Source organism: Oncorhynchus masou, chromosome 28, assembly GCF_036934945.1.
Source record: "Oncorhynchus masou masou isolate Uvic2021 chromosome 28, UVic_Omas_1.1, whole genome shotgun sequence".
Classification (NCBI taxonomy): domain Eukaryota; kingdom Metazoa; phylum Chordata; class Actinopteri; order Salmoniformes; family Salmonidae; genus Oncorhynchus; species Oncorhynchus masou.
Window position 1 is genome coordinate 65,501,175 of NC_088239.1, and position 22,680 is coordinate 65,523,854.

A 22,680-nucleotide genomic window follows, 5' to 3' on the forward strand; every position below is an offset into this window, starting at 1 on the left:
CTCTTTTCTGTGTTTGTATAATTGCAGTGGCACGTGAAATAGCCAAATTGATGAATAGCCTCCTAGATAGTCAGATAATAGATAATGTCTCTAGTTGACATATAGACTCACTCTTCAAATTTGGAAATTATTTGGATCCATTCACACCGCCAGGGAATGCGAGGAGGAACCTGCTGACCAGTGGTGACCAACTGCGACGAGCCCTGGATTGGATGACAGCAGCCTACGATGATGTGTAGATGAGAGAGAAAGAGACCTCAGACAATAAAATGCGATGGCCAGATGAAGAGGAAATGAGCCAGTGTGATCCAGCGATTTCACGCGGCGTTTTTTTAAATCCAATCAATATGATGATGAAAAGGATAAGGAGAAGAATAGTGTCTTTGTTACGACACCAACATAAGGATAGCCTGATGGTTGCAAATGGTTACGTTCGCACAGCCTGAGCTATATAAACTAGAGAAGATTATATCATTAATCGACATTGCGAGCCATGAAATGACATAACGTCTAGGCCTGTATGCTGTAATACATAATAACGTCAATGATGATCATTTTTCACTAAAAGGACTGGATTTGAAAGCTGCAGCACTAGGGAATATCACAGCGGAAATTACATTCAACTCCAAATAACGGATGGAGGAGCGCATGCATGAATTAACGGAGCGGAGAAACTCAGCGGCGATATTAAAGAGATGAAACACCTTTCGTTCTCTCTTTATGTACTCAACCAGCCCGCGGGGGAGAGGTGAGAGACAACCAGGAGCAGCCGATGATCGGAGAGAACAGCGGCCACAGCGCAGCGGCAGGCATCCGGGACAGTGATAACTCAGAGAGAGCGCTGTTTACTGTCATCTGAGATCTGGCTCCGGACCAGCGGTGAGGCATGGGCTGCGCTCCCAGCATCCACGTCTCCCAGAGCGGCGTGATCTACTGCCGAGACTCGGACGAGTCCAACTCTCCCCACCAGACCACCACTATATCCCAGGGCACCGCGGCCACCCTCCATGGGCTGTTCATCAAGACGGACGCGGCCGACACCATCCCCTCGGTAATCACTTACCAGACCAGGCAGTCCCGGAACAAATCTCACGGAGAGAGGAGAGAGAACAGCGGGGGACACATCTGCATCGAGGCCGAGACACAGACCAGTCACACCAGTGGCAAGGTAGATAGGGGTTTGCTTTTTCACAATCACAAGGAATGAATCAAGATATTCAGAAGGCCATTATATTCTAGTGTCTTATCAAGTATCTGCTTTAAAACCAATTATACACGAATCTCATTCTGTCCTGCATGGGGAATAGCTAGTCTGATATCATTCATGAATAATGTGATTGTTTTGTGTTCATGGAATTTATTATGATTGTTTGTGATCCATCAGCGTGTTGAGGTAGAAATATATAAATAACGTGCGTTGGTTAGGGGCATAGCCCAGACATATCCTAGGTAGCTGGAAGGATTAATCATACATTCATAGAAGATAGGGATGGAAGTTCTGGTGTCATTAACACAACTTTGTTTTTGAAGGGTTGGGGTTGGGGTTAGGGTGAGTGAGTGAGTGAGTGAGTGAGTGAGTGAGTGAGTGGGTGAGTGGGTGAGTGGGTGAGTGAGTGAGAGTAGCACCATGGTGAAAGTGTAGTCCAAGATAATGTATAGCAGACAAATAATAGTGTCAGTTAAGGGGGTTCGAGGCCCCTGGCAGGGAGCCAAGGCTGTTTTTCTCCTTAATTTTATCTCCACTGCTGTCTGTCCATCTCAAAACGAGGGACAAAGGAAGTGGGTCAGAGTGCTTAGAGCAGAACCCATGAGCCGGTCACAACTAGGCCACTAATAATATAGCTGTCCTGGAACACATACACGTATGTACACACACACACGTATGTACACACACACACACACACACACACACACACACACACACCCTGGTCACCCCAGTCACAAGGTCCTGTGAACAAAAACAAGAACTTCTGAGAAGCTAATGTTATGGAGGGCCCTTCTCGACAAAGTCTACCAACTATATGAAGGCCATTAAATTAGGCCTATTATGAAATAGATGTCCTTTAAGGGGGGTTCAAATAAATTAAGTTCAAAGACCTATACAGAAAAGCAAATCATATGTTTATTTATTGGGGTCATATGTGTCATAGAGCAGAGAGTTAGTTGTTTTTTGTGCACTGAATCTCAGTGCTGTGGCTCCTTCTAACCATCTGGGGAGAGGTTGAGAGGTGGAAAGAAGTGTGCTTGTTGGTATTAAGCTTTAGGTGAAAGATAAACACACACTAATATTCATCAATAGGACTGCTATGGTGATAAGGGTGTGTGTCAGTGCATATATTTTGTTTGTGTGTGTGTGTGTGATTTGGTTTTACTATCCTTGTGGGAACCAGAAGTCCTCACAAAGATATTAAAACAAGTAACATTTGGACAAGTGGGGACATTTTGCCGCTCCCCACAAAGAAAAAGGCTATTTTAGGCTTAGGGGTTAGGTTTAAGGTTAGGGTATAAATTAAGGTTAGGGTTAGAATGAGGGTTATGGTTAGGAGGTGGGGTTAAGGTTAGGATAAGGGTTAGGAATTAGGTTTAGGGTTAGGAGTTAGGTTTGGGGTTAAGGTTAAGGGTTATGGTTAGGTTTGGGGTTAAGGGTTAGGCGTTAGGGTTAGGTTTGGGGTTAAGGTTATGGTTAAGGGTTGGGAGTTAGGGTTAGGTTTGGGGTTAAGGGTTAGGAGTTAGGGTTAGGTTTGGGGTTATGGTTAAGGGTTAAGGGTTAGGATTAGGAGTTAGGGTTAGGTTTGGGGTTAAGGTTATGGTTAAGGGTTAGGAGTCGGGAGTTAGGTTTGGGGTTATGGTTAAGGGTTAGGAGTCAGGAGTTAGGGTTAGGTTTGGGGTTAAGGTTAAGGGTTTGGGGTTAAGGTTATGGTTAAGGGTTGGGAGTTAGGGTTAGGTTAGGAGTTAGGGTTAGGTTTGGGGTTAAGGTTATGGTTAAGGGTTGGGAGTTAGGGTTAGGTTTGGGGTTAAGGGTTAGGAGTTAGGATTAGTTTTGGGGTTAAGGTTATGGTTAAGGGTTAGGAGTCGGGAGTTAGGTTTGGGGTTATGATTAAGGGTTAGGAGTCAGGAGTTAGGGTTAGGTTTGGGGTTAAGGTTATGGTTAAGGGTTAGGGTAAATAGGATTTTGAATGGGAATACATTTAAATCGCCACAAGTAGGGTTAGGGTTAGGGTTTGGGTTTGGGGTTAAGGTTAAGGTTATGGTTAGGGTTAGGGTAAATGGGATTTTGAATGGGAATACATTTTAAATCGCCACAAGTAGGGTTAGGGTTTGGGTTTAGGGTTTGGGGTTAAGGTTATTGTTAGGGTTATGGTTAGGGTAAATGGGATTTTGAATGGGAATACATTTTAAATCGCCACAAGTAGGGTTAGGGTTTGGGGTTGGGGTTGGGGTTAGGGTTTGGGGTTAAGGTTATGGTTAGGGTTATGGTTAGGGTTAGGGTAAATGGGATTTTGAATGGGAATACATTTTAAATCGCCACAAGTAGGGTTAGGGTTAGGGTTAGGGTTTGGGGTTATGGTTAGGGTTATGGTTAGGGTTAGGGTAAATGGGATTTTGAATGGGAATACATTTTAAATCGCCACAAGTAGGGTTAGGGTTTGGGGTTAGGGTTTGGGGTTAAGGTTATGTTTAGGGTTATGGTTAGGGTAAATGGGATTTTGAATGGGAATACATTTAAATCGCCACAAGTATAGTAAAACAAACATGTGCATGTGTTTGTGTGTGCGTGTTAAAATGCCCTCACCCAGCAGTAGCAGCAGTCAGATGATTCTGAGTGTATGAGTATAACTGGTTGTTCTTTATGGGACAAGAAAATGACTCTGCTGTGTTTAGGGAATTAACCCTCATTGTATTCCCAATTCCTGGTTCCTCTGTTACTTCACTTCTGTGAATTACTGGGACAATTTATAAACGTTCTTGGTCTCTAATGCTTAATTCATACTGTGGTCTCATTAGGACTTACTACATGTTGATAAGTATCTTGTTTCATGCAGACCATGTAGAGTGTTATCTAAGTGTGTCCAGGCCGTAATTCCCCGTGTTAGATCACACTGCATGGTAAGAAGACATTGGATAATGTTACTTCCATTATGGCTCACAGTCAGTAAGTCCCTCAAAGTCTGTTCATCATGATGAAGAACATGAACTGATAATGAGAGACTTTTAATCATATTAGAATAAAATAGAGATATTCAGTGCTACATTTCAACATGTGGTGAGAAAAAAGGAAATTTTACGAACCAGTCGTTAACATTGTTACAGAAGCGTATTCTCTGCTTTACAGAAGCCTAAGATATTGGTAATATATTTCTATGGAAATGGAAGGTATGGTTGGTTGGTAGCTGATACTGTAGTTAGAGCAGTTAAACCCATAATGAGAAGTATGTACTGTATGAAAGTTACTCACTGAGTCTCACTGCATTTGTTTTCTGTTGTTCAACTGAATGTTGTCCAGAATGCAGAAAGAGAGAGATGTGTACCTGTTGTTCAACTGAATGTTGTCCTGAATGCATAAAGAGAGAGAGAGATGTGTACCTGTTGTTCAACTGAATGTTGTCCTGAATGCATAAAGAGAGAGAGATGTGTACCTGTTGTTCAACTGAATGTTGTCCTGAATGCATAAAGAGAGAGAGATGTGTACCTGTTGTTGAACTGAATGTTGTCCTGAATGCATAAAGAGAGAGAGATGTGTACCTGTTGTTCAACTGAATGTTGTCCTGAATGCAGAAAGAGAGAGATGTGTACCTGTTGTTGAACTGAATGTTGTCCTGAATGCAGAAAGAGAGAGATGTGTACCTGTTGTTGAACTGAATGTTGTCCTGAATGCAGAAAGAGAGAGAGATGTGTACCTGTTGTTTTGACATGTTACAGTGCCTTGCGAAAGTATTCGGCCCCCTTGAACTTTGCGACCTTTTGCCACATTTCAGGCTTCAAACATAAAGATATAAAACTGTATTTTTTTGTGAAGAATCAAATCAAATCAAATTTTATTTGTCACATACACATGGTTAGCAGATGTTAATGCGAGTGTAGCGAAATGCTTGTGCTTCTAGTTCCGACAATGCAGTAATAACCAACAAGTAATCTAACTAACAATTCCTAAACTACTGTCTTATACACAGTGTAAGGGGATAACGAATATGTACATAAGGATATATGAATGAGTGATGGTACAGAGCAGCATAGGCAAGATACAGTAGATGGTATCGAGTACAGTATATACATATGAGATGAGTATGTAAACAAAGTGGCATAGTTAAAGTGGCTAGTGATACATGTATTACATAAGGATGCAGTCGATGATATAGAGTACAGTATATACGTATGCATATGAGATGAATAATGTAGGGTAAGTAACATTCTATAAGGTAGCATTGTTTAAAGTGGCTAGTGATATATTTACATCATTTCCCATCAATTCCCATTATTAAAGTGGCTGGAGTTGAGTCAGTGTCAGTGTGTTGGCAGCAGCCACTCAATGTTAGTGGTGGCTGTTTAACAGTCTGATGGCCTTGAGATAGAAGCTGTTTTTCAGTCTCTCGGTCCCAGCTTTGATGCACCTGTACTGACCTCGCCTTCTGGATGATAGCGGGGTGAACAGGCAGTGGCTCTGATGGTTGATGTCCTTGATGATCTTTATGGCCTTCCTGTAACATCGGGTGGTGTAGGTGTCCTGGAGGGCAGGTAGTTTGCCCCCGGTGATGCGTTGTGCAGACCTCACTACCCTCTGGAGAGCCTTACGGTTGAGGGCGGAGCAGTTGCCGTACCAGGCGGTGATACAGCCCGCCAGGATGCTCTCGATTGTGCATCTGTAGAAGTTTGTGAGTGCTTTTGGTGACAAGCCGAATTTCTTCAGCCTCCTGAGGTTGAAGAGGCGCTGCTGCGCCTTCTTCACGATGCTGTCTGTGTGAGTGGACCAATTCAGTTTGTCTGTGATGTGTATGCCGAGGAACTTAAAACTTGCTACTCTCTCCACTACTGTTCCATCGATGTGGATAAGGGGGTGTTCCCTCTGCTGTTTCCTGAAGTCCACAATCATCTCCTTAGTTTTGTTGACGTTGAGTGTGAGGTTATTTTCCTGACACCACACTCCGAGGGCCCTCACCTCCTCCCTGTAGGCCGTCTCGTTGTTGTTGGTAATCAAGCCTACCACTGTTGTGTCGTCCGCAAACTTGATGATTGAGTTGGAGGCGTGCGTGGCCACGCAGTCGTGGGTGAACAGGGAGTACAGGAGAGGGCTCAGAACGCACCCTTGTGGGGCCCCAGTGTTGAGGATCAGCGGGGAGGAGATGTTGTTACCTACCCTCACCACCTGGGGCGGCCCGTCAGGAAGTCCAGTACCCAGTTGCACAGGGCGGGGTCGAGACCCAGGGTCTCGAGCTTGATGACGAGCTTGGAGGGTACTATGGTGTTGAATGCCGAGCTGTAGTCGATGAACAGCATTCTCACATGGGTATTCCTCTTGTCCAGATGGGTTAGGGAAGTGTGCAGTGTGGTTGAGATTGCATCGTCTGTGGACCTATTTGGGCGGTAAGCAAATTGGAGTGGGTCTAGGGTGTCAGGTAGGGTGGAGGTGATATGGTCCTTGACTAGTCTCTCAAAGCACTTCATGATGACGGAAGTGAGTGCTACGGGGCGGTAGTCGTTTAGCTCAGTTACCTTAGCTTTCTTGGGAACAGGAACAACAACAAGTGGGACACAATCATGAAGTGGAACGACATTTATTGGATATTTCAAACTTTTTTAACAAATCTAAAACTGAAAAATTGGGCGTGCAAAATTATTCAGCCCCCTTAAGTTAATACTTTGTAGCGCCACCTTTTGCTGCGATTTTGCTGCGATTAAAGCTGTAAGTCACTTGGGGTATGTCTCTATCAGTTTTGCACATCGAGTTTTGCACATCGAGAGATTTTTTCCCATTCCTCCTTGCAAAACAGCTCGAGCTCAGTGAGGTTGGATGGAGAGCATTTGTGAACAGCAGTTTTCAGTTCTTTCCACAGATTCTCGATTGGATTCAGGTCTGGACTTTGACTTGGCCATTCTAACACCTGGATATGTTTATTTTTGAACCATTCCATTGTAGATTTTGCTTTATGTTTTGGATCATTGTCTTGTTGGAAGACAAATCTCCGTCCCAGTCTCAGGTCTTTTGCAGACTCCATCATGTTTTCTTCCAGAATGGTCCTGTATTTGGCTCCATCCATCTTCCCATCGATTTTAACCATCTTCCCTGTCCCTGCTGAAGAAAAGCAGGCCCAAACCATGATGCTGCCACCACCATGTTTGACAGTGGGGATGGTGTGTTCAGGGTTATGAGCTGTGTTGCTTTTACGCCAAACATAAGTTTTGCATTGTTGCCAAAAAGTTCAATTTTGGTTTCATCTGACCAGAGCACCTTCTTCCACATGTTTGGTGTGTCTCCCAGGTGGCTTGTGGCAAACTTTAAACAACACTTTTTATGGATATCTTTAAGAAATGGCTTTCTTCTTGCCACTCTTCCATAAAGGCCAGATTTGTGCAATATACGACTGATTGTTGTCCTATGGAAAGAGTCTCCCACCTCAGCTTTAGATATCTGCAGTTCATCCAGAGTGATGAACTTGGCTGCATCTCTGATCAGTCTTCTCCTTGTATGAGCTGAAAGTTTAGAGGGACGGCCAGGTCTTGGTAGATTTGCAGTGGTCTGATACTTCTTCCATTTCAATATTATTGCTTGCACAGTGCTCCTTGGGATGCTTAAAGCTTGGGAAATCTTTTTGTATCCAAATCCGGCTTTAAACTTCTTCACAACAGTATCTCGGACCTGCCTGGTGTGTTCCTTGTTCTTCTCTGCGCTTTTAACGGACCTCTGAGACTATCACAGTGCAGGTGCATTTATACGGAGACTTGATTACACACAGGTGGATTGTATTTATCATCATTAGTAATTTAGGTCAACATTGGATCATTCAGAGATCCTCACTGAACTTCTGGAGAGAGTTTGCTGCACCGAAAGTAAAGGGGCTGAATAATTTTGCACGCCCAATTTTTCAGTTTTTGATTTGTTAAAAATGTTTGAAATATCCAATAAATGTCGTTCCACTTCATGATTGTGTCCCACTTGTTGTTGATTCTTCACAAAAAAAATACAGTTTTATATCTTTATGTTTGAAGCCTGAAATGTGGCAAAAGGTCGCAAAGTTCAAGGGGGCCGAATACTTTCGCAAGGCACTGTACATAGTTCAGGGACCAGAGGAGGCACAGCGACAGAGACGGGGACAGCGACAGGGACAGAGATGCGGACAGGAACAGAGACAGGCACGGAGATGGGGACAGCGACAGGCACAGGGCACAGAGATGGGGACGGGGACAGGAACGGGGACGGGGACAGAGATGGTGACAGGAACGGGGACGGGGACAGAGATGGTGACAGGAATGGGGACGGGGACAGGAACGGGGACGGGGACAGAGATGGTGACAGGAACGGGGACAGAGATGGTGACAGATGGTGACAGGAACGGGGACGGGGACAGAGATGGTGACAGGAACGGGGACGGGGACAGAGATGGTGACAGGAACGGGGACGGGGACAGAGATGGTGACAGGAATGGGGACGGGGACAGGAACGGGGACGGGGACAGAGATGGTGACAGGAACGGGGACAGAGATGGTGACAGGAATGGGGACGGGGACGGGGACAGAGATGGGCACAGAGAAGGGGACAGAGACTGGGACAGGGCACAGAGACCTAATGAGCTCATTGTTGGTAATAATCACCATACAACATTGGCCATACATCAGATCCTTACTAACATCCAACAAACACAAACAACCCCTCATCCATCTGATGTGACCGCAGCAAACCAGAGCTGGCCCCACTCAACTCTGTAAAGGGGGCCAAATGGGACAATTAACAGCTAGTGAGTCTTTGAGCTGTGATGATGATGACATAAGCAGTTAATGACTGATGTCCAAAGAGGCACAGAGACAGATATGGGTCATTTTGACATTCTGCATATGTAGAGACTTGTCAACTTGATCATATTGGGTGAGGTATTGGTGTGAGATGTCATTGCCTGTGATGTGATGTACTGTACATGTCATTTTTGAAGCTGCGTTAGCTACTATCAACAGTGTTAGTTCTGCTCCTCCACATGGCATTACTGACATACACCTGTCTGTCTGCATCCAGCCAGTACAGCCCTTAATACTCTGTAAATAGGCTTGTAATGGACCTGCTCTTGCTGCGTCACTAATACGTTCTGTACGTGTGTGTGTCTGAGTGTGGAACGTCCTATGCCGCTCCGTTAGTCAACAGTTCAGTAGCCAGAAATCCTTCCTGCTAGGTGATACAGTAACAGGGTTCAGAAAGCTAAAGACGGTTTTCCCGGGAGTGTGGAGCTTTTGTCTTTTACTGAGGAATACCTGCCTATGAATGTACCTACAGTATGGAGTGTTAATGGGTTGAGACCATCAGTGAGAGAGAGAAGGAGAGAGAGAGAGGTGCAGGGCATGTATGGTACTCGAAGGAGAGGGTAAAATGGTAAGCAGTGCTCTGTTTCTCTGTTTTCTACATTTCAGTTTTTACTTCTGCTCTCTCTTTGTTTACTCTTGGTGTTCATTGTTTTCTTGTTTTGTTTGAACATGAACTCATTCTCTCTCTCTGTCTCTCTCTCATTCTCTCATTCTCTCTCTCTCATTCTCTCTCTCTCATTCTCTCTCTCTCTCATTCTCTCATTCTCTCTCTCTCTCTCTCTCTCTCTCATTCTCTCTCTCTCTCTCTCTCTGGTTGTGTTCCAGGTATCAGCCACAGAAGAGTGTGTAGGACCTATGAGACTGACCCGAGAACCTATTCAGGTACAACTGCACTCTACATTGTATTTCTCCTGATAATATCATGCTCCAGTTTAGTGCCCACTCTGTCAATTATCAGGAGTCTGCTGTCTTTTGTTATGCATTCAGTGAAGTTACATGTTCAGGGGTAGAGTGGGCAGTTTCTTTCTTCTTCAAGCTACAAGAGGCATTGGAGTGGTGGCCATTTTGATTGGCACGGAACAGGATGTGATTAGGAAGCCTAATCAGAGTAATTTGCTATAATGACTTTTGGGGCCTGTAAATTTTAATTTAAATTTCAGTCGTTTGGCATGCTGTTGCTCAGAGCTGCTAACAAATAGTCATTGTTAGTGTTCATAATCCCAGAATAAAACTGGGATTATGAATGCATAAATGCATAAAACAAGCAGACCTGGGTTCAAATAATGTTACTTTCACATACATTTCGTATGAAGTATTCCGATATTTTTTATATGAAAACACAAGAAGTTGAATATTTGAATGTATTTAGAAATAAGCTTGGAAAGTATTGGCATGTATATGAAAATACTCAAATACACTCCTATGCATTAAATAACCCAGGTATTTGAAATAATTTTTGAAATAAGTAGTTGAAAATACTTTGAAATAGGCTTTTTATAGGAAATTATTTTTAAATACTTCCAATAGAATAGTTGATTCCGACCACATTATTTGAAAATACTAAAATATACAGAAAATAAGCATTTAAATAACACATAATCAAATGCATATATTTGAAGCCAGGTCTGTAAACAAGTCCCACTAGGCACCCACTGGTTAAATCAACGTGTGAAATAGACGTTGAATTGTCGTCTGAGCCCAGTGGAGTATCTCTATCTACATCAAATGTGACTGTGTCTGTATCTCTATGGGATGTGATTTAGCTGTATCTGAATGGGATGTGATCTATTATTGCATGGTGTTTTTAAGGACACACCGCATGACACAACATGGCATAAGGACAGCGCATTTATATAACACTTTGAACCTAATAGAAGTGTGTGGGTGGAGGTTCTAGTGTCCAGGCCTTGTGTAGAGAGCTGAGACAGGTTTTAGTTGTACAGTGACCAGCTGCTAGCTGGGGTTAATGATGTGGTTGGGGCATGTGTGTCCTGTGGATTGGGATTAAGGCAGTGTGAACCTTTTAGACGGCCAGATTAGCTCCCAGGCTCCTTATACTGTTGTGTAACTAAGGAAAGGGAGAGTTAGTTACTCAAGGTCAGGGGTGTGTTCTGTTTGTTGTGGAACAGTTCATCTAGACATAGGTCTCTGTTGTTTACCTTCGTTGTCATTGCACTTGATTGAGAAATGGAATAGTCCCAAAAGTGCAAACCTCGCCAATCATCTGGCTGGCTTAATCAAACACTCAAAGTATTTGAAAGAAAGGTCATACTGAAATGCTCTACCCCGCATCCATTCCTCTTTATTGTGCCAAATAAAACTCATCCAAACCTCATCCATCCCTACAGCCCTCATTCAAACCTCATATCCAGCCCTAGTCCATTCTTCTCTATCAGGCTGTGTAAGAGCGTCTGAGGGAGGCCCCATACAGCCCTCATTCAAACCTCATATCCAGCCCTAGTCCATTCTTCTCTATCAGGCTGTGTAAGAGCATCTGCAGGAGGCCCCATACAGCCCTCATTCAAACCTCATATCCAGCCCTAGTCCATTCTTCTCTATCAGGCTGTGTAAGAGCATCTGCAGGAGGCCCCATACAGCCCTCATTCAAACCTCATATCCAGCCCTAGTCCATTCTTCTCTATCAGGCTGTGTAAGAGCGTCTGCAGGAGGCCCCATACAGCCCGCATTCAAACCTCATATCCAGCCCTAGTCCATTCTTCTCTATCAGGCTGTGTAAGAGCGTCTGCAGGAGGCCCCATACAGCCCTCATTCAAACCTCATATCCAGCCCTAGTCCATTCTTCTCTATCAGGCTGTGTAAGAGCGTCTGCAGGAGGCCCCATACAGCCCTCATTCAAACCTCATATCCAGCCCTAGTCCATTCTTCTCTATCAGGCTGTGTAAGAGCATCTGCAGGAGGCCCCATACAACCCTCATTCAAACCTCATATCCAGCCCTAGTCCATTCTTCTCTATCAGGCTGTGTAAGAGCGTCTGCAGGAGGCCCCATACAGCCCTCATTCAACCCTCATATCCAGCCCTAGTCCATTCTTCTCTATCAGGCTGTGTAAGAGCGTCTGCAGGAGGCCCCATACAGCCCTCAACACACGCTTCATAAAAACATTGAACTACTCTCCTAAAGCAGTAGAGCGCACACACACGAAGAGTCACGCACACACACAGGCAAGGGAGCACACGCACACAGTCACACACTTTACTGTCCTCCCTCCTCCCTTTTTACCTCCCTCCCATTAGAACAGACAGAGAAAGAGATGAAAAGAGAAAAACTTTTGGGAAGAGAGAGTTCCATGCTAAAAGTTTCCTCCTGATGTTGACCATTTCCTCTGAGCCCTGGAAAGACTCTGTAGCTCATTTCTGCACACTGTCACAGTACTTTGCCTATATCAGAGAAATGATTTACCAGAGGGCTCAGAGGGTGTACTGTAGTTGACTATAGGCTGTATAAGACAGTAGCCCGGCATTTCCCAAACCATTGGTCGCAACACCATACGGGGTTGCCTTTTTTGAAAATGGGATCAGGAGAGAATCTCTGAAAATTACAATAATTGCGCTTGGTTCATAGAACCGGGGTTACATCAGTAACCTCCAATAGCCAGAAGATGCGGTTGTAATAAACAGTGGTTTCTGTTTTATTCCTACAAATGTGACTCTTTTGAATGGTTTAACTTTTTACTGCAGTGGGTAAAATCAGGGTCACACAGAGTGATTCTTGGTAGTCTTAAACGAATCTACTTTGAAACTAAAGTATACGCGTCACACACATGGTTATGAGCTTAAAAAGAAGAGACCTGTACCACGTCAGATATAGAGTTGAAATGTACTTTGAGTTTGTATCCCAATATTACACTTTATACACTGTACATCACAGAAGACTGAAATATAATAAAACCGTTTGACATATAAACACCAGATTTTCAGCGTCCATTTAAAAAAAATGTTTATTAATTATGAACTACATGAATAACATTCCACCCATGAAGCCACTAGGTAATTTGACTGCAAAAAAGTTATGCTATGCTACAACAAATGATGACCCCATCACTGAAAAGATAAGACTCTCAGGAACACATGTGTCTTCTGTTTCCCTCTACAATGACCACAAGCTGTTCAAGACTCATTAGAACAGAGTGGACAGGACCAGCCACTAAATCAGAGGGGAAAAGAACATCAATGATGACACTGAAGATTATACAAAATTATTGCCTGATGATCTTCTGAACATCCCAATACCTTTCTGGTGCGTTTCAATTACTTCCAACCATACTTCTTTCAGATTGAATACTGTCAAAAGTAATGTCAGGCTGATTTGTAATAGACTGTCATAGCCCCAAAGTAAACATTGGCCTTTGATTACATCACTATTTTTACATGGTGGGGGTCGCACATTTAAAAAAAAATCTAAATCGAGTCGCGGGCCAACACATTTGGGACCCCTGCAGTATTGATCTTACTTTGGACTGGGAATTTAAGAAACCATATCGAGAAACACAGCCACCACTTGAAAACACAGGGGAAGGATTTACATAGTGTTTTGGAGGTGAGGAGTAAACCATGCCTATTAGGAATGATCCATTGATCGATCCATCAGATTGATGACTTGGAAAGGAGACATAGTAGGTCTCTATAAAGTAGAATCTTAATTTGAGACAGTTTGCTACAGCAGGAAAATAATCCTGCAGCAACAGGAAATGTGAATTATTGTGTGGATTATAATTAGACATTTTTGTATGCCTTGGTTCTACATAAAGAGGAGTCACACTAGCAAGACTTGGTCTAAAGCCAGTCAGCTAGAGGTTGCCCCTCTCTCTCTCTCTCTCTCTCTCTGAGCCTCAGCCTCCTGTCTGTTCAGCCTCCTGTCTGTTCAGCCTCCTGTCTGTTCAGCCTCCTGTCTGTTCAGCCTCCTGTCTGTTCCATATGTTCATCCCTAGAGAGCATGCCGCTAGATTCGATTCCAGGGAAAGTCCATAAGTAAAATATATGCATGCATGACTAAGTCGCTTAGGGTAAAAGCTTCTGCTAAATGACATATAAACTCAGCAAAAAAAATAAACTTCCCTTTTTCAGGACTCTGTCTTTGAAAGATAATTCGTAAAAATCCAAATAACTTCACAGATCTTCATTGTAAAGGGTTTAAACACTGTTTCCCATGCTTGTTCAATGAACCATAAACAATTAATGAACATGCACCTGTGGAACGGTCATTAAGACACTAACAGCTTACAGACGGTATGCAATTAAGGTCACAGTTATGAAAACGCAGGACACTAAAGAGGCCTTTCTACCGACTGAAAAACACCAAAAGAAAGATGCCCAGGGTCCCTGCTCATCTGCGTGAACGTGCCTTAGGCATGCTGCAAGGAGGCATGAGGACTGCAGATATGGCCAGGGCAATAAATTGGAATGTCCGTTCTGTGAGACGCCTAAGACAGCACTACAGGGAAACAGGACGGACAGCTGATCGTCCGCATATCCGAACATCACATCCCTCGGGACAGGTACAGGATGGCAACAACTGCCCGAGTTACACTGGGAACGCACAATCCCTCCATCAGTGCTCAGACTGTCCACAATAGGCTGAGAGGCTGGACTGAGGGCTTGTAGGCCTGTTGTAAGGCAGGTCCTCACCAGACATCACCGGCAACAACGTCGCCTATGGGCACAAACCCACCGTCGCTGGACCAGACAGGACTGGCAAAAAGTGGTCTTCTATGATGAGTCGCGGTTTTGTCTCACAAACAGGGTGATGTTCGGATTCGTGTTTATCGTCGAAGGAATGAGCGTTACATATCTCCCTCACTAGCTTTAAGCACCAGCTGTCAGAGCAGCTCACAGATCACTGCACCTGTACATAGCCCATCTGTAAACAGCCCATCTATCTACCTACCTCATCCCCAGGACTACAGTATTTATTAACCAGGCTATTTACAGGACTGGGCACCAGGCTTACAGGAGCTGGCTCCTCAGGACTAACCAGGCTGGGGGACCCCGGACTAACAGGTACAGGACTAACCAGGCTGGGGAGACACACAGGAGACCTGGCTCTGGTAACAGGTACAGGACTCACCAGGCTCCAGGAGACCTGGCTCTGGTAACAGGTACAGGACTAACCAGGCTGGGGAGACACACAGGAGACCTGGCCTGGACTACAGGACTAACCAGGCTGGGGAGACACACAGGAGACCTGGCTCTGGTAACAGGTACAGGACTAACCAGGCTGGGGAGACACACAGGAGACCTGGCTCTGGTAACAGGTACAGGACTAACCAGGCTGGGGAGACACACAGGAGACCTGGCTCTGGTAACAGGTACAGGACTAACCAGGCTGGGGAGACACACAGGAGACCTGGCTCTGGTAACAGGTACAGGACTAACCAGGCTGGGGAGACACACAGGAGACCTGGCTCTGGTAACAGGACAGGACTAACCAGGCTGGGGAGACACACAGGAGACCTGGCTCTAACAGGTACAGGAACAGGTGGGGAGACAGGACTAACCAGGCTAACCAGGGGGAGACATACAGGAGACCTGGCTCTGGTAACAGGTACAGGACTAACCAGGCTGGGGAGACACACAGGAGACCTGGCTCTGGTAACAGGTACAGGACTAACCAGGCTGGGGAGACACACAGGAGACCTGGCTCTGGTAACAGGTACAGGACTAACCAGGCTGGGGAGACAACCAGGACCTGGCTCTGGAGGACAGGACTAACCAGGCTGGGGAGACACACAGGACCTGGCTCTGGTAACAGGTACAGGACTAACCAGGCTGGGGAGACCAGGAGACCTGGCTCTGGTAACAGGTACAGGACTAACCAGGCTGGGGAGACACACAGGAGACCTGGCTCTGGTAACAGGTACAGGACTAACCAGGCTGGGGAGACACACAGGAGACCTGGCTCTGGTAACAGGTACAGGACTAACCAGGCTGGGGAGACACACAGGAGACCTGGCTCTGGTAACAGGTACAGGACTAACCAGGCTGGGGAGACATACAGGAGACCTGGCTCTGGTAACAGGTACAGGACTAACCAGGCTGGGGAGACACACAGGAGACCTGGCTCTGGTAACAGGTACAGGACTAACCAGGCTGGGGAGACACACAGGAGACCTGGCTCTGGTAACAGGTACAGGACTAACCAGGCTGGGGAGACCAGGCTGGTAACAGGTACAGGACTAACCAGGCTACAGGAGACCTGGCTCTGGTAACAGGTACAGGACTAACCAGGCTGGGGAGACACACAGGAGACCTGGCTCTGGTAACAGGTACAGGACTAACCAGGCTGGGGAGACACACAGGAGACCTGGCTCTGGTAACAGGTACAGGACTCACCAGGCTGGGGAGACATACAGGAGACCTGGCTCTGGTAACAGGTACAGGACTAACCAGGCTGGGGAGAACCAGGCTGGTAACAGGTACAGACTAACCAGGCTACAGGAGACCTGGCTCTGGTAACAGGTACAGGACTAGACCAGGACCTGGGGAGACAGGACTAACCAGGCTGGGGGAGACCTGGCTCTGGTAACAGGTGGACTAACAGGCTGGGGAGACACACAGGAGACCTGGCTCTGGTAACAGGTACAGGAACCAGGCTGGGGAGACATACAGGAGACCTGGCTCTGGTAACAGGTACAGGACTAACCAGGCTGGGGAGACATACAGGAGACCTGGCTCTGGTAACAGGTACAGGACTAACCAGGCTGGGGAGACATACAGGAGACCTGGCTCTGGTAACAGGTACAGGACTAACCAGGCTGGGGAGACATACAGGAGACCTGGCTCTGGTAACAGGTACAGGACTAACCAGGCTGGGGAGACATACAGGAGACCTGGCTCTGGTAACAGGTACAGGACTAACCAGGCTGGGGAGACATACAGGAGACCTGGCTCTGGTAACAGGTACAGGACTAACCAGGCTGGGGAGACACACAGGAGACCTGGGGAGACATAACCAGGCAGGAGACCTGGCTCTGGTAACAGGTACAGGACTAACCAGGCTGGGGAGACATACAGGAGACCTGGCTCTGGTAACAGGTACAGACTAACCAGGCTGGGGAGACAGGAGACCTGGCTCTGGTAACAGGTACAGGACTAACCAGGCTGGGGAGACACACAGGAGACACACAGGTACAGACCTGGACACACAGGAGACCTGGCTCTGGTAACAGGTACAGGACTACCAGGCTAACAGGAGACCTGGCTGGTAACAGGTACAGGAGAGACATACAGACCTGGCTCTGGTAACAGGTACTTGACTAACCCTGGGGAGACATACAGGAGACCTGGCTCTGGTAACAGGACAGGACTAACCAGGCTGGGGAGACACACAGGAGACCTGGCTCTGGTAACACAGGACTAACCATGGGGACACTGGACCTGGCTCTGGCCAGGTGACTCACCAGGCTGGGGAGCACAGGAGACCTGGCTCTGGTAACAGGTGGACTAACCAGGTCTCAGGAGACCTGGTAACAGGTACAGGCACTAACCAGGCTGAGCACAGGAGACCTGGCCACAGGTACAGGACTAACCAGGCTGGGGAGACCAGGAGCTGGCTCTTAACAGGTACCGGACTAACCATGCGGGACGCTGGCACCGCTGGGGAGCACACCGAGCCTGGCCTGAATGCTCAGGACCTAACCAGGCTGGGGAGACATACAGGAGACCTGGCTGGTAACATCAGGACTAACCCTGGGGAGCAGGAGACCTGGCCTGGTAACAGGTACAGGACCAGTCACATGCTCACCATGGGGAGACATACAGGAGACCTGGCTCTGGTAACACAGGACTAACCAGGCTGGGGGAGTTGTCACAGGCTGGCTCTGGTAACAGGTACAGGACTAACCAGGCTGGGGAGACCAACCTGACTGGTAACAGGTACAGCCACCACTGGGGAGACACACAGGAGACCTGCTCTGGTAACAGGTACAGGACTAACCAGGCTGGGGAGACACCAGGAGACCCCTGGTAACAGGTACAGGACTAACCAGGCTGGGAGACCACAGGAACCTTGCTCTTAACGAGGCACAGGAACACAGGCTGGGGCTGCCTCTCGTAACAGGCTTCCTCAGGCTGGGGAGCCAGCCTGTGTTCCCTACAGGACAAACCAGGCTGGGAGAAACAGAACCTGGCTCTGCACAAAACTCTGCAGGAGCCTGGCTCTGTAACGTACGACAAACCTGGGGAGACATAAAAAGGATCTCTAAGGTCAGGGCGTGACACTACCTGGTTAAATAAAGGTGAAATAAAATAAAAAACACTGAGGCCTGTACTCTGGAGCGGGATCGATTTGGAGGTGGAGGGTCCGTCATGGTCTGGTGCGGTGTTTCACAGAATATCCGGACTGAGCTTGTTGTAATTGCAGGCAATCTCAACACTGTGCGTTACAGGGAAGACATCCTCCTCCCTCATGTGGTACCCTTCCTGCAGGCTCATACTGACATGACCCTCCAGCATGACAATGCCACCAGCCATACTGCTCGATCCCCCCCCCCCCTTTGTTCAGGGACACATTATTACATTTATGTTGGTCACATGTCTGTGGAACTTGTTCAGTTTATGTCTCAGTTGTTGAATCTTATGTTCATACAAATATTTACACGTTATGTTTGCAGAAAATAAACGCAGTTGACAGTGAGATGACATTTGTTTTTTTTATGAGTTTATTATTATTATATGTAAATCACTTAAGGAAACCACTGTGACTAATCAATATTATGTGGTTGTACATACACACTACTTAGCAGGTATGATAAAGGTCATCTTGAACCACATCCACTTTGGAGGCAGTGGGATCAGGTATGTCACATACTGTATGTTCCTGTGTTGCCAAGCGTGCAACACACACAGAGCCGTGTGTACGTGTGGCGACCCCTGTCTGGCCCGTGTGTGGGTGCAGGGCGGGTCGGCATCAGGTCTCTGTGTGTGTGTGTGTGTGTGGAATGTCACACAGCAGCTCCATGGTTACACAGAGCAGAACCATGGTTCCACAGCCCTGGTTGGGATCAAACGGTGTAGACCTTTCACAGCCTCCTACCAATGCCAGCTTCTTGTTCTCCTGCTCTCATCTTCCTTTCGTCTCCTCCATCCTTTGCTCCCTTCTTTTCTTCATGCCCCTGCCAGTTTGTCCTGTCAGCAGCAGCGCATGACTGGCGAGGCGGCTCCCTTTAATCCGTTCTCCTCTCTTCTTGCTCTCCCTGTCTCTGTTTCTCTTTATATATCTCTGAGCTGTTTAAACAAGTCCATCCATTATTCTCTCTTGTCTCGTACTGCTCTTCTAAGTATAGGTAAAGCTTCCATACAAGATGAAGACCAACAGGTTGGTGTTTCTAGTTCAGGCCAGACACCTGTTGGTGTGAAATACAGCTCTCATCAATCATCAATAAACTACCATCTACCTGGCTCCTGGGTACTCTTCTTAAGGAACAATAGAAGGCTTTCATTGGACGAGGAAATTCCTGGGAAAGTGGTGTGAAGCTGTGTCGTTGAACTATTAAGTGCTGTACCATATATCAGTACTTAACAAGCACTGATAAGCTTATTTGTCCACCGGTCCTAGCTTCATGTTTGTATAATCAGCAATGTTTTGTCAGCAAGCTACCTTTGTCAGGTAAGAGATATTTCATACCATCTGCGTTCTCTCTCTCTCTCTCTCTCTCTTTCTCTCTCTCAATTCAATTTCAATTCAATTTAAGGGCTTTATTGGCATGGAAAACATATGTTAACATTGCCAAAGCAAGTGAAATAGATAATAAATAAAAGTGAGATAAACAATAAAAATGAACAGTAAACATTACACTCACAGAATTTCCTAAATAATAAAGAGATTTCAAATACAAATAAATAAATATGGGTTTTATTTACAATGGTCACAAATCTTTCTGCTGTGCTGGCACACTGTGGTATTTCACCCAGTAGATATGCGAGTTTATCAACATCGGGTTTGTTTGGATCTGGGTAATCTGAGGGGAATTTGAGTCTCTAATATAGTCATACACATGGTAGGAGGTTGGGAAGTGCAGCTCAGTTTCCACCTCATTTTGTGGGCAGTGTGCACATAGCCTGTCTTCTCTTGAGAGCCAGGTCTGCCTACGGCGGTCTTTCTTAATAGCAAGGCTATGCTCACTGAGTCTGTACATAGTCAAAGTTTTCCTTAAGTTTGTGTCAGTCACAGTGGTCAGGTGTTCTGCGTACTCTCTGTTTAGGGTCAAATAGCATTCTAATTTGTTCAGGGTTTTTTTGTTAATTCTTTCCAATGTGTCAAGTAGATATCTTTTTGTTTTCTCATGATTTGGTTTTGTCTAATTGTGTTGCTGTCCTGGTGCTCTGTGGGGTCTGTTTGTGGCTGAACCCCATGACCAGCTTGCTTAGGGGACTCTTCTCCAGGTTCATCTCTCTCTCTCTCCATCCCAGGTCCTGCTGGTGTTTGCGAAGGAGGATGGTCAGAGTGATGCCTTCTGGTGGGCGTGTGACCGGGCGGGTTTCAGGTGTAACATCGCCCGAACGCCCGAGTCCGCTGTCGAATGTTTCCTGGACAAGAACCACGAGATCGTGGTCATTGATGGACGCCACTCACAATACTTTGAGGCAGAGGCAGTCTGCCGGTGAGCTCAAACTGTTTGTCTGTCTGTCTGTCTGAAATTATGGTAATACAAACTGTCTGTCTGTCTGTCTGTCTGAGACAATGGTAATACTGTCTGTCTGTCTGTCTGTCTGTCTGAGACAATGGTAATACAAACTGTCTGTCTGTCTGTCTGTCTGAGACGATGGTAATACAAACTCTCTGTCTTTCTGTCTGTCTGTCTGAAATTATGGTAATACAAACTGTCTGTCTATCTGTCTGTCTGAGATCATGGTAATACAAACTGTCTGTCTGTCTCTGTCTGTCTGTCTGTCTGTCTGTCTGTCTGTCTGTCTGTCTGTCTGAGACGATGGTAATACAAACTGTCCGTTTGTCTGTCTGTCTGAGATTATGGTAATACAAACTGTCCGTTTGTCTGTCTGTCTGAGATTATGGTAATACAAACTGTCTGTCTGTCTGTCTGTCTGTCTGTCTGTCTGAGATGATGGTAATACAAACTGTCTGTCTGTCTGTCTGAGATGATGGTAATACAAACTGTCTGTCTGTGTGTCTGAGATTATGGTAATACAAACTGTCTGTCTGTGTGTCTGAGATGATGGTAATACAAACTGTCTGTCTGTGTGTCTGAGATGATGGTAATACAAACTGTCTTTGTCTGTCTGAGATGATGGTAATACAAACTGTCTGTGTGTCTGAGATGATTGTAATACAAACTGTCCGTTTGTCTGTCTGTCTGAGATGATGGTAATACAAACTGTCTGTCTGTCTGTCTGAGATGATGGTAATACAAACTGTCCGTTTGTCTGTCTGTCTCTGAGATTATGGTAATACAAGCTGTCTGTCTTTCTGTCTGTCTGAGATGATGGTAATACAAACTGTCTGTCTGTGTGTCTGAGATGATGGTAATACAAACTGTCTGTTTGTGTGTCTGAGATGATGGCAATACAAACTGTCTGTCTGTGTGTCTGAGATGATGGTAATACAAACTGTCTGTGTGTCTGAGATTATGGTAATACAAACTGTCTGTGTGTGTGTCTGAGATGATGGTAATACAAACTGTCTGTCTGTGTGTCTGAGATGGTGGTAATACAAACTGTCTGTCTGTGTGTCTGAGATGATGGTAATACAAACTGTCTGTGTGTCTGAGATGACGGTAATACAAACTGCCTGTCTGTGTGTCTGAGATGATGGTAATACAAACTGTCTGTGTGTCTGAGATGACGGTAATACAAAATGTCTGTCTGTGTGTCTGAGATGATGGTAATACAAACTGTCGGTGTGCGTCTGAGATGACGGTAATACAAACTGTCTGTTTGTGTGTCTGAGATGATGGTAATACAAACTGTCTGTGTGTGTGTGTGTCTGATATGATGGTAATACAAACTGTCTGTGTGTGTATGTGTTTCTGATATGATGGTAATACAAACTGTCTGTGTGTGTGTCTGAGATGATGGTAATACAAACTGTCTGTCTGTGTGTCTGAGATGATGGTAATACAAACTGTCTGTCTGTGTGTCTGAGATGATGGTAATACAAACTGTCTGTCTGTGTGTCTGAGATGATGGTAATACAAACTGTCTTTGTGTCTGTCTGAGATGATGGTAATACAAACTGTCTGTGTGTCTGAGATGATTGTCATACAAACTGTCTGTGTGTGTGTCTGAGATGATGGTAATACAAACTGTCTGTCTGTGTGTCTGAGATGATGGTAATACAAACTGTCTGTCTGTGTGTCTGAGATGATGGTAATACAAACTGTCTGTCTGTGTGTCTGAGTTGATGGTAATACAAACTGTCTGTCTGTGTGTCTGAGATGATGGTAATACAAACTGTCTGTCTGTGTGTCTGAAATGATGGTATTACAAACTGTCTGTGTGTCTGAGATGAGGATAATACAAACCGTCTGTGTGTGTGTGTGTCTGATATGATGGTAATACAAACTGTCTGTGTGTGTGTGTGTGTCTGATATGATGGTAATACAAACTGTCTGTGTGTGTGTCTGAGATGATGGTAATACAAACTGTCTGTGTGTGTGTCTGAGATGATGGTAATACAAACTGTCTGTGTGTGTGTCTGAGATGAT

The 22,680-nt window shown here is 45.6% G+C and overlaps 1 protein-coding gene across 3 annotated transcripts in view; it reads left to right on the forward strand.

The window, feature by feature from the left end:
• Positions 1-886: 886 nt before the first annotated feature.
• Positions 887-22,680, forward strand: part of LOC135516906 (high affinity cAMP-specific and IBMX-insensitive 3',5'-cyclic phosphodiesterase 8B-like) — an 83,101-nt gene continuing 61,307 nt past the window's right edge. For 2 of the 3 annotated variants that reach the window (XM_064940973.1, XM_064940975.1), the window contains exons 1-3: positions 887-1,168; positions 9,829-9,885; positions 20,429-20,619. In XM_064940973.1, coding sequence (XP_064797045.1) covers positions 887-1,168; positions 9,829-9,885; positions 20,429-20,619 — 530 coding nt within the window. The remainder of the gene's footprint in view (positions 1,169-9,828; positions 9,886-20,428; positions 20,620-22,680) is intronic. The other variant, XM_064940974.1, reaches the window with a different exon arrangement.